Source organism: Balaenoptera acutorostrata, chromosome 8 (genome assembly GCF_949987535.1).
Source record: "Balaenoptera acutorostrata chromosome 8, mBalAcu1.1, whole genome shotgun sequence".
NCBI classification, from domain to species: Eukaryota; Metazoa; Chordata; class Mammalia; order Artiodactyla; family Balaenopteridae; genus Balaenoptera; species Balaenoptera acutorostrata.
This window is the reverse complement of record NC_080071.1, coordinates 7677860-7689862: the sequence shown is the minus strand read 5'-3', so window position 1 is coordinate 7689862 and position 12003 is coordinate 7677860. Positions and strand designations below refer to the sequence as shown.

The window sequence follows — 12003 nt, the reverse complement described above, 5'->3', positions numbered from 1 at the left end:
CCTTCCAAGTTGAGGCGAAAGCCACCTCCTCGGGCCTGCGTCGCATCCAACTTACTCCAAGTTTTCTGGTGACTCCTACAGGGCCCCTTTCCGTCCCCCCCCATCCCACCCCTTAGTGAGATTGACAGTCGCGTGGAGGAGGCTTTTCCAGGCACAGCCTTTCTCATGGTAATCAGCCCCCAGCATCACCTCGCGGCCGCGGCCGCTCCCGCTCCGTGCGCAGCTCGCGGACCCCGGGGACCGGAAACAAGGCGGCGGGCGGGGAGCCGGCGAGCGAGCCAGGTCAGCTGACCCGGCCGCGGGGCGGGGGTCGCGGGGTTCCCGGGCGGGTATAGGTCTGGGGGAGGGGGGGGTGGGCGGGGGCCGAACCCCTCCCCCCCACAACGTGTTCCTCCGCCTGTGCTGCGGGGGCCTTACCCTGAGATCAAATGAAGGGACCGAAGCTGGGGGCGTGGGGGACAGAGCGCGCCGAGAACTGGGGGCGACAAGCAGACCTGTTTTGCATCAATAAATTAAGACGCTCATTTGAGTCCTGAAGTTTGCTGGTTCCTGTCAGTGGAGACGTTGCCAAAAAGCACTGAAGCCGAGATTCAGCTTTAACTTCAAAAAATAAAATAAAAATAAAATAAAATGAACTCTCAGCTGGCTGCCCTGCTGGGGCCAGGTGACGTGCGAGATTCCACAGCCCGCGGGCCTCGCAGCAGGGATATTAGAGACGGTCTGAGATTCTCTGGTCCTGTTTTGATTTTGTTTGAAAGGGCTTCTCAGAGAGATGCTCCTGATTTTTTTTTTTTTTTTAATAGACTTTCCCCTCCTATCCTAGGCTCAACTCCGAATGGATTGGATTGCGAGTTTGCACGTGAGAAAACCGTTTGGCTTGACTTGGACCCCTGCCGCCCCCCACCCCGTCCACACACCCCCCCCCAGTGCAGGGGTCCCCCTTATCACCCTTTGCTTGCAACTCTAAAAGAAGTTTCCCACCTTCTGTGTAACAACACAGGGTCGAAATAATTCCTCTAGATGAAAGATCAATTCCGTTTCAAAAAGAGAATAGGTTCCTTTTTTTTATTTTCTCCACATGATACAGAGTAAACAGAATTTGCTTTAAAAAAAAAAATTAGCTGTGGCCAAATTCGAATTCCTTCTACAGGCTGTGTGTTCAGGGCAGAAACATTGTATCTCTTCTGGCATCTGGGCCAGCAAGCGGAGCTGGGGGCAGGGGAGAAAGGGGGAGCGGCTGTGAAAGTTAAGGAAATTGACAGACTGAGAGGTGAATGGGGGGACAGGCACCAGGTCCTGGCTGGAGAGAACTGGAAAACAAAAGTGCATCTTCATACGCTGCCTGGGTGGAGGGAATACTGAGGGAGGCAGTTTGTTTTACTCAAAGAAACCCTAAAGAATTATTTTTCTCCCTTCAATGTCGATTGCAATATTATTTCACATTTGCATGTATCTGTTGTTTTAATCCCCTTGGTCTGCGCTAATCTCGAAATGGATTACTAATGGGGAAGAAAGACCGGGAAGGAGCGATTCATTTGCAAGGACTTGCTTTGCTGTGTGAGGAGCCGAAAGCTAGCAGCTCCTAGTCCTCTCTCGACTTTTCCCTGCGTCCTGCGCTCCTGCATCCCGCTGATCCCACGATCCCCATTGTCCCCGACCTGGCCTTCGGACTAAGAGAGTGTTCGGTACAAATTTATATTCCGGCTTCCTCCGATCCCACCGCCTCTGCTTTGGTGTGAAGTCTCTCGGTCAAATGGGGAGGGGAGTGCCAGGGGCGTGCCAGGCAGGGGCGGAGGGCAACGCACCGGCGCGCTCACCCCTCGCGGGGACGCTTCGCGTGCCACCCTCCAAATATCCACCTTGATGGGAACCTGGAAGATTGCTTTTTACCCCAATTCAAATACTTGCACGGCGGCACTCCCAGTGCTAAGTGTTGAGGCTGTCTCCTGACACTTGAACAATTACTGAGCCCAGAGTAATCAGATGATTAGGTGTTTTTCATGGAAATACTTGTCTTTTTTTTTTTTTTAAGTCAGATCCTAAGTAACCAGACATTAATATACATAATAAAGAGAAGTGATTTGTCAGCCGTTTGATTGGATCCTTTGACCTGAGGTTTTGCCAGTGAGTGTGTGTCTGGACTGTAAGCTCCAGTGGTTACCTGGGGTCCTGAGGTGGGGTCTTGCCTGGAATTACTCCATGCAAGGGACACTTTTGTCCTGGAAATGGGAGAGGAAACGCTGAAAAGCAAACTTCTAGAGAAAGCTGGACTCGATTTTTTTTAACTAAAAAAGTGGGGAAAAGTGGGAAGAGAAAAAAAAAGGATATTAATAATAGAAATGAATCTCAGAGAAGGAACTTGATAAGTCATATATTTATAGAGATAGAAATATTAAAGCAATGTAAAGCATAAAACTGAGAATGTGCCTGACCCATGGTGGAAATCTTTAATTTTCTTTTTTTATTATTAAATTTTAGACTGATGGTCTTGAATGCTCCTCTATAGGTAATTTATCTGAATGGGGTGGGGGAGAAGATTCTCACTGTAATAAATACTTAAGGTAGGAAAGAGGTGAGTCTGTACCAAGAGTGAAAATTTACTTCCTTGCATCCTAAAGGAAGAATTGGTTGTGGTCATGCTGGGTGGCTACTGCTCCCCCCCCCCCCCAATAAACATACAAAACACAAAGCCGTGCACCTCTGGGAGTGTGGATGTGGTAACCCATGGGTGGCTTTTCCCTCCTCTGAGTGCAATTGCCAATGACTCTTGCATTCAAAGTCTTGCTTTAGGCACACATTCAAAGCACAGTTCAAAGCAGTTTATCTTCATATAAGTAAAAGTCTAGTGTTGGATCAGGGTTTTATTTGTTTCAGATTTCATCAGACTGAAAACAGGGGGCTGTAACATATTAACAATATTAAAGCAGAAAAAAATGGCATGAGGCTGTTCTTTAGTCCTCTTGACACCTCCACCTTTACCTTTGCAAGGAAGCCCAAAGGCTGTGGGACTGAAAGTTTATTTGTGCTCTGAGGTTCTCAAGTACTTTCACTCTTAAAGAAAAAAAAGAAGAAGAAGAAGAAGAAAAAGCCTCACAGTTCTCTAAGAAATTGAGCCTGAACCATTGGAGGCTAAGAGATTTCTTCCTTTTCCGATAAATGCCTGTGCTCAGCATCCTCAAATTTGGCTGTCTTTATTTACTTCTATATTAGTTCCAATTATGTGCAGTGTAAACCAGCTTTTTGATTAACAAAACAGCAGAGCATTGGTTAAGAACACTTAAACTTCAAAAAAAATTCCCCTGGGAAGTGGGCTCTGAATTGGTTAATAATGTGCAGTACTTGCTAAATTGCTGACTTCCAGATGTGGAAAATATCTTTCTTGTTTAGGACCTATGTAACCTGATTGGATTACGACAGAAGCGTCACGTTGGAAGCTTTTGAGTGATTATTTAATTAACCATACAGTAGAAAGCTGTATTCTCCAGGAAATCCCTTCCATATTTACATAACCAATCCCTTCAGAGCAAAGGTGGAGTCTTTTCTTTTTAATTTTACTTTAATTGCAATATCAAAAAATATATACTCCAAAACTTAGACCCCATGCCGTTTAATATGGTGATCTTCCTTCGCTGCTAAGTTCCTCTGTGGCCTTTCTCCTTTTCCTCCTGCCTCCCTGCACCCACTCCCTCACTTTGTAGTGAGGTCTCCGTGAGATGTGGAGAGATTCAGAGATCGGTCAACTCAGCAACTCAGCGCTCTATGTTAATTTACTTAGAGACCCTTTTTAAAAATGCCAAACCACTTTTTAGTATTGGGATCCAATCCAGAAATTCATCACACACACACACCGCAACACACACGCCCTAAAATGCAGTTCACATGCAGCATTTTTTTTTTTCTGGCTCTGGCATTTTAAAAGAAAAAAAAAAAATTAAGAGAAAGGGCAAAAAATTTAGTTCCAGAAGCCGTGCTGAGAAATCCACACAATTTAATGTGCATCTCAAATCTGGTCATTAGAGACATCTGTATAAGAAGAGGCGATCTGGATTGAGGAACCGGGATCTTTCCCTTTAACTTTCGCCCCGTAGAGTTCTCCAGTTCTGTGAATGGTGTGCACCGTTTTCCGCCCTGTACTCTGTAGGATTTAGTGATGAGGATAATGATGCCAAAGGCTTGACGGGGGGGGGGGGGGGGGGCGTGGAGAAGGGAGGGAGGGAGGGAGGCGAGAGGGAGGGAGAGAGGAAGGGAGGGAGGTGGAATTTCATTTCTTCCACTAAAGCGTTTGCGGAGACTTCAAGGTATAATCTATCCCAGATCCTTTCCCAGAGAGAAACTTGGCGATCACGTTTTCACATGATGCTCACGCTCAGGGCGCTTCAATTATCCCTCCCCACAAAGATAGGTGGCGCGTGTTTCAGGGTCTCTCTCTCTCCTACAGAAAAGAAAAAGAAAAAAATGTCATTAGAAGAGGCGTAACACGTCAGTCCGTCCCCAGGTTTGTGTTTCCTGGAGTGGCCGAAAGAGATCAGTTCTAACCTGCTCCGCAGGAATAACGGTCCTGCCTCCCGACACTCTTGGCGAGGTTTTGTACAGTTTGCTCCGGGAGCTGTTTCTTCGCTTCCACCTTTTTCTCCCCCACACTTCGCGGCTTCTTCATGCTTTTTCTTCTCACCATTTCTGGCCAAAACTACAAACAAGACTTCGCAGGTAGGTTTTTTTTTCCCCCTTTTCTCTCTTTTTATTCCTTTTCGGCATGGTCATCCCCCACCCTCCTTTTACGATTTTCTCCTTTTAAGTGGGGATGTGAGTCTGAAGTGAGGAGGAGTGTCTGTGGGTAGGAATTTCAGGTGGGTTTAGCTCCTTTATGGCGAGCTTTTCCCAAGAGTGACTTCTTCGATTTCTCTTGCACTCCCTCTCTCTCTCTCCTTCCTTTTCTCTTTTTTCCTCCCCCAAATAATTTGCCCTGTACCTGCCCATTCAGGTAACCAAAGGTGCCTTTTACTACCCAGCCTGGGAAAAGTTTTATTGAGAACTATGTGGTTGGAATAAAAACTCTTCAAGGGGAGAGATTCTGCTCTATTTTCACGTCTAATTCCAATTCATTGTATTCAGCAATTAGAACTTGGCAAATACCTGTTAATAATTACAAAACTTGATGGATACAAACCTACCAAATTCGGGAGCAAGTCTTTCTCTTAGATATGGCAGTCCAACCTTTCCCACTGAAGAAGGCTGTTTTCTAAGTAGAAAGTTGCCTGTTTTTGTCTGCTTAGCGAGTTTCATTTCTTTATTTCATTCTTTGTGTGTGTATGTATGTGAAGTAACACCTCACTTCTGTGATGATAAATAAAGAAGTGAAAGTCCTCATGGAACTTGAGTCGTTTACCAAAGTGGGGAGGGGGGGGGAGTCACTACAGCTGGGAAGAAAACTGCCGTCCGGATATTAGGGTTGTAAATGAAGGATAACTTTTGAAATTGTATTTCAAATGGCAAAGTATTAATGATATAGACATGGATTTCACAGGAGACATAGACACACGAAAATATCCCATTCCACACTTTGGCACTGAAAAGTCGAGAAAGAGAGCAGGAGTTCCCAGGAGCAGTGGTGAGCCCCGCTAACATGAATGTGTTTATCTCCCACCTTCTTATATATTTTACATGCTCCCCCTATAATGATGAAGGCAAGATTACTAACTCCAGAGTTAGAAATAACAGGCAAAGCTAAAGTTTACAGCACAAATGCCCTGTCTGTCCCTCACACACACACATGCTCATAAAACTAGCAGCTTACTTTATTAAACATGTATTTATATGCAGTCGTGTGTAAGTCTCAGCATGAATACAGACAGGCCAGCTGCTTCCTCCCAGACACTTGTGTGACCACTGCTTTATTTCAGGATTTTCCCCAACAATTTCAAATCCATAGGAGAGCCAAGAAATAACAAAATGTGTCAAACTTAAATTAAAAGTCTCCCACTATGCCTAGGTTAAATTCAAGGTGCTTTCTAAATCATCCACTTCCCCTTCTCTCTGCCGCCCCCCAGCCCCACCCCTCTCAGCAAATGTGTGGAAACTGATACTCACTTTCCAGGTTTTCCGCAAAGCTTCTAGCACAGGAGACAATAGGTGCGGGGCGTGGGGACTGAGTGTGTTCGGCAGAGAAAGGGTTAATGGCCCTTGTGTTACAGTTTGCATCTGTTACATCTTTTATAGCCCCCTGTTTAAACTAATCCTCGAGGCACAGCATCTTCCCAACCTCCACCGAGTTGCAGGATTCTCCTCCTCTCCTGCCTGCCTCCGAGGTTCCCCTTCTCCAAGTTTTGACAGTTTCAGCTGAAAAAATGCAGCGCCTCTCTCGATTTTTAGGTACAAAAGTTTCGAAGCCAGAAAAGGATACGATCATTTAGTCGAGCTTAAAAGTATTGCCGTATAGCGATTGGACTTTCTCTTTCCTTTCTTGAGGGGAGAAAACAATTTTCTCCTGGAACTCTTTAAGGGAACTAGGGCGGGGGAGCATGGGTGTGAGTGAGGTGGGGGGAAATAAGTAAATATTGTCAAAGCGGCGAAGGTGGCGGCGGCGGCGGCGGCGGCGCGGGGGGGGTGCTGGGGGGGAGGGACAGTGTCCGAAGAGGCTTATAATTATATTTCTTATTGCGGCGTGAAACGGGAAATCCTAATTTGGGGGCGGGGGTGTGAGGGGGAGGAAGAGACAGTGCCTCGATCAACTCCGACAGGGGAGGGGAGGGGACGCGGGGCGAGTGGGCTTCCTATAATTACTATTATCAATTTGACCGAGTGTGCTTCATCCGGGAGTTGTTTCGCGTTGTTTGTTTGTTTGTTTGTTTGCTTCCTCGGGGGAATGGGGAGGGGGGGGTGAGTGGGGGGGGGAGACAAGATGAGAGCTACAGAGAGCCTCGCCTCACCCCAAGTTCCCGAGCCGGGCTGAGGACTTTTCGGAGGAAAAGGTCCGCCTAGCCCTGAGCCAAGCAGCCTTACTGTACCGCCGTGTGCATTCCCTCATACGGTCAGGAGTTATGACTCATTTTGAAGATGTAATTCTTGTCTCTCTGATCCCCTCGCGGGTGCAACACACCAAACAGTAACAAACACAAAGCGCCTCGGGGCCAAGGCTGGGGGTGGGAGGCGGGGAGGGGGGCCGCCGGAGTTTCGTTTTGGCGTTGGGGGGGCCGCGGATGGGTGCTCGCCGGGGCCCTGGCCCGGCTCCCCTGGGCGGCCCGCGCGCGTCTCAATGGGCGCGGGCGATGCCCACATTGTCGCTGTGTTTGGTTGCTAGATCGAGCCTGCGTGCTGCCGAAGCAGGGCGCCGAGTCCATGCGAACTGCCATCTGATCCGCTCTTATCAATGAAGCAGCCGATCATGGCGGATGGCCCCCGGTGCAAGAGGCGCAAACAAGCCAATCCCAGGAGGAAAAACGGTAAGAAGCGGCCCGAACCAAACTTTTCTGGGCCGCTCCGCGGCTCCAGACCCGGGGAGAAGGAGGGGGAAAGGGAAAAGCAACCGTGGCGGCGGCGGCGGCGGGCGCCCAGGGCTCGCGGGCGAGCCTCTCTCCGCGGCCGGCGCCGGAGACCGGCGCGCGCGGCGACTGGACGGGGGGCGGGGGGTGGGGGGAGTTGGGGAAGTGCCGGGCAAAGTGAGCGTCGGGCGCCGGGGGGCTGCGAGCGCTGGGGTCCGGCCGGGGCCCAGCGCCCCCACCCTCGCCGCCCTCTGCGCCCCCGCCCGCCCTCCCTCCGCCTCCGCCTCCAGCTCCACCAGCGCCCGGCCCGCCGGCTCTCCGGCCGGGCTGCGTGAGCGTCCGGCGAGGGCAGGGCGGGGGCCCGGGCGACGGGTCGCGCGGGATCCCCGGGGCGGGGGCGGGGCGGGGGTGGCAGAGGGACTGCGAGAGCGGGAGAGGGGCCCCGGGGCTGTGCCTCCGGCAAGGCTTAAAGTTTCTTTGCCGGAGTCGCCCGGCCGCCTCTCAGTACGCCAAGTAACGGTCCGCGGGCAGCGGGGCCCGGCCGGGCGCGCCGGGACCCCGGGGTGGGAGGGACTCGGCCGGTCCCGCGCGGGGTCCGGCGAGGTCCACGCGGGCTCAGGGGCGGGTGGTTCCTCTCCAGCGGGCGCTGGCCCCGCGCCGGGGGCTGGCGGAGTCGCAGAGCGCAGGGAGACTTTTCTGGGCAGTTTCGACATGGTCAGGAGTCCGTTATCCAGGCTGAGTCAAGAAGGAGGAAGGAGGTGCGGGTGCGAGGGGGACACGCAGAGCAGAGATGGGAGATCAAAGGCGTGACAGCTTAGTAGGTCCACCTTAGAAAGAGTCAGAGGAAGAACAGAGTGAGAGAGGGAGACAGACAGAGAGAGAGAGAGAGAGAGAGAGACCCCCTAGGTATTACCCCCAAACAAAATCGTGGGAATAAAAGAGAAAAGTGATTGGCAAGAGCGCAGAAGGCGCCTGGGGGAGGGGAGAGAGCTGGGGACCGGAGAGGGTGCCGGGGATAGCTGACGGAGGATACTGAGTTTAAAAAAAAAAAAAAAAAAAAAAAAAACCAACCCCCCAAAACAAACAAGAGAACTAGCGCCAGCTCAGACTGGGAAAGGAAACTTCTCACTCCCCTCGCTCTCAGCCCGATCACCCGGCGCGGGGCCGCGTTGACGCTCCCGAACTGGACGCGGGGACGCGGCTCCGGCCTCCCGCAAGCCCAGCCCGCGCCTCGCGGGGACCACCGGGGTCCCCTTGGAGCAACTTTCCTCTAGGGAAGACAATTGTGTGCGCCCCCGGCCTGCCCCTGAGCTGCGCGGCGCGGTAGGGGGCTGCTGGGGGCGCAGTAAGGGGCGCTGGAAGGAGAAAACACAAAGACGAGGGAATTTTGATTAGAGACAAATGATGCTTCTCTCTGTCTCTGTCTCTCTGTCTCTCTCTAGGTTTCGTGTGTGTGTGTGCGCGCGTGTACGTGTGCGCGTGTGTGTGTCTTTTGCTTGTTGTGGTAGAGGTGTCGAGCCATATGGGGGAGTGATAGAGGAATTTTAGTCAGAAACTGTTCGTTATGTTATCCTGCCTTTTCCCTTTGTGCTGCCTTTGATCTATTTGCTTGGCTTAGTATTACAAAAAAACAAGTACAATAATATATTCCGAGCTGCTTCCCCAAGATCCAGTTCAGGCTGCCTCTTTTTAAGTCTCTTTCTCCCTCTCTCTCTCTTTCTCTCTCTCTTAATTTAATTTTTTCTTCACTCTAGTGTCTGGCATTATTTAAGGTGGTCCTTACACTGGAGACCTTCCCTTCCCCATCTCTGGGTAATTTAGTAGACACTAAAATTACACCTAGTGCCCCCCTCTCCTCTCTTGTGTTTCCTCTGTTCCTTTTATTAAATGTTGGTTATTGATTTTCTAAAATCAATGTCTATTGTGGGGCTTTTTTCCCCCCTTACAAGTATCTAAAGCACATTGCTGATCAACTGGATAACAAAAGCTTCGTGTCAAGGAGGCTTTTTTCTTTTTCTTATGTTAAACAGTCATTTTTTGAGAGAAAGGAAAATAAGATTTAAAGCAAGGTTCCCAGAAGTGTTCTTTTGCAGGAGAGACTATTTAGAATATTTGTTTCTTCTTGTCTGCCTCCTCCAACCCCCTTCGGGATTTTGCCACTGTTGACCAGCCTGGCCTCGGCAGTGAAGTCGGGCCAGAGCCCAGGTCTGGAAAAACAGAATGCTCCAGGCTTCCTGGGAGCCCTGGGGCGGGGGCTGGCAGAGGGGGAGGCCTACTGGGGGCTTCGCAGGTGGAACAGAGTGCCAGGGAGGTGCTCAGCCGTGGACACTGCTTGGTGCTCAGAAATGGACACCATTTCCCCTCCGCCCAGCCACTAACTTGGGAGAAGCCTCAACACTCCGAAGTGGAAAGTTGAATTGCACATTTTAAAGGCATTTAGCCCAGACCCTGCACATTTAACAGCAATAATTATTTCCCAATAGTCTGTGGGAAAACATGCTGTGTATTGGTTACTTGTCAGTATTTTGCTTTGGGTTTAATCTGACTGAGCAATGTCCTGGTTTTGAGAAGCAGGTAGAAGAGTTTTTTCCCCTCTTTTTTCATTTTCTTTCTCATCAAGCACGTATCCAATGCCTTTCCCTTTGGGAATTGCTAGGATTTATCTGAACTGAGTGGATTTTTCTTCTTTCCTGGATTCATGGAAAAGATGTCACTTTTGAGCTTGTGTCTTTGCTGATAACACTAAATATGATGATGCTTATCAAAATCATATAGAAATTCCTGGAAAGGAATAATGGTACTACTAATCATAGAAGTAGAAGCTGCGTGGGGAAAAAAGTGAGAGAGAGAGATGGTCATCCAGGAAACTAGAATGGCACTTTATATAATTTTAATGAAGTCAACAGTGTATATATAGACTAAGGCGACAAGGAGATAAAACGTGTAAAGCAGTATGTGTGTGTTTGAAAGGCTGGTCAAGAACGTGGGTTAAAAGACGATGCTGTATGCGATTATTAAAAAGCAAAGGAGAAGGAAGCAGTTCAAGGAAAACAAATATACAAAGAGAGAAACAAGAATCTAAAATCCAGCCTTCAAGATTCTCAGGCTAGCAAGATGCCTGGCAAAGACAGTGCCAGTGCCAAGTTAATCCATAGCGGACAGTCTCCTTTCCCCCACATGGAAAGGATGAAATCTCTTCCCAGAAAATAAGATGTGCAGGAGGGAAGGGGGAGAGGGGTGAGGGGGAAGGAGGCAAAAAGCAAGTTGCCCGAAGACAAGAATGTGTGTCGGTTTCAAGAAAGTTCAGTCAGATGATCTTCGGTCGCCTGACTCACTTTGTAATACTTTCACTGAAGCTGGAGAGGAGGGGGAAAACCCAGCCCCCCTTTTCATTCCCCTGATTATACCCCACTATCTCCACACAGCCTTCGAGGCAGAAATGAGCACTTAGGAGCTGGAGAAGCCCGGCGGCTGCCTGCCACTGGGGCGGCCCGGTTGTAACTTGAAAAGTTTGTTGCTTTAGCCCCTGATTCGGGCTTGGGCTCCTGGGGATGCTCGGCTACCCTCCTGCCTCCTGTGGAGCCTGGGAAGATGGGCCTTCCTCCCCAGCCCATCACCTCCCAGCATCAGCCTCTGAAAAAAAATCACACAGACACATTGCACGTTTTCACAGAAATCAAACCCGGAAACTGCTTGTTTCAGAAAAGGGAATGAAGTTGTCTTTTAAATGAGCACTGAATTAGGAGTGGTGGGGAAGAGGAAATGGCAGAAAGAAAGAAAAGTTAAATTTGATTTTTCTTCAAAGTTTCAGCTAAAGGGTTAGGCATTGTATGGTAGAGTGGGGGAGGTTTTTAACCAACGCCTTTGGTCTCTGATTTTCAGTGGGAAAGAAAAGGGATAAAGTTGGATGTTTTCAGGGCTTTAGATCCTAGAGGAGAAACAATCAGATGAGCAGAAATGATTATCCCTGTTTAAGATAAGCCCTCACTCCCTTAACCACTTCCTGAAAGGGAGTGGAAGCGCTGGTGGTGGTGCTTAGAGGCGGTGGAGGACCGAAAAGTTGTTCCCTTTTCAGAGATGCTTAAAGGAAAAGGAAAAGAAATGCAAGCAGCCCCTTCTTCAGGAAGTGGCTCCTGTCTCTCCTTTCTGAGAGGTGAAGTTGGCATGGGGCGGCCGTGAGTCAGAGCCCCTCAGTACACTCTGAGGCAGGGAAGTTTCCTTCGGATTGCAGTCGGTTCAGACTTGGTGATCCTTGCAAGTGTGGAAATCTTTTGCAAGTAGCTTTCTTATAAAGTTGATGAGGTTATAAGGAGGCTGTTTTGCTGACTCTCAAAGCACTCAGAGGCAGTTTATGTGGCAGGTACCAGCTCTGAGGGCGCTCCAAAGATATCGGTCTCCATCCTTTTCTCTCTGTGAAGAGCTTCTGCAAGTTTTGTCATGCTGCACACACACTAGGCTGGGGGCTATGTATCTAGACTGATCTATTTGTTTTATTTTGGTTTGTAAAAATTCAGGCAATTGGGGT

At 49.4% G+C, this 12003-nt stretch overlaps 1 protein-coding gene across 5 annotated transcripts in view; it reads left to right on the top strand.

The window, feature by feature from the left end:
• Window positions 1–4571: 4571 nt before the first annotated feature.
• The window catches only part of ZEB2 (zinc finger E-box binding homeobox 2), a 131286-nt gene continuing 123854 nt past the window's right edge, over window positions 4572–12003 (top strand). For 2 of the 5 annotated variants that reach the window (XM_057550638.1, XM_057550634.1), the window contains exons 1-2: window positions 4572–4707; window positions 7298–7439. In XM_057550638.1, coding sequence (XP_057406621.1) covers window positions 7367–7439 — 73 coding nt within the window. In that variant the 5' untranslated portion in view covers window positions 4572–4707; window positions 7298–7366. Of the gene's footprint in view, window positions 4708–6238; window positions 6370–7083; window positions 7103–7297; window positions 7440–12003 lie in introns of those variants that run through there. The other 3 variants (XM_057550635.1, XM_057550636.1, XM_007183027.2) reach the window with 3 other exon arrangements.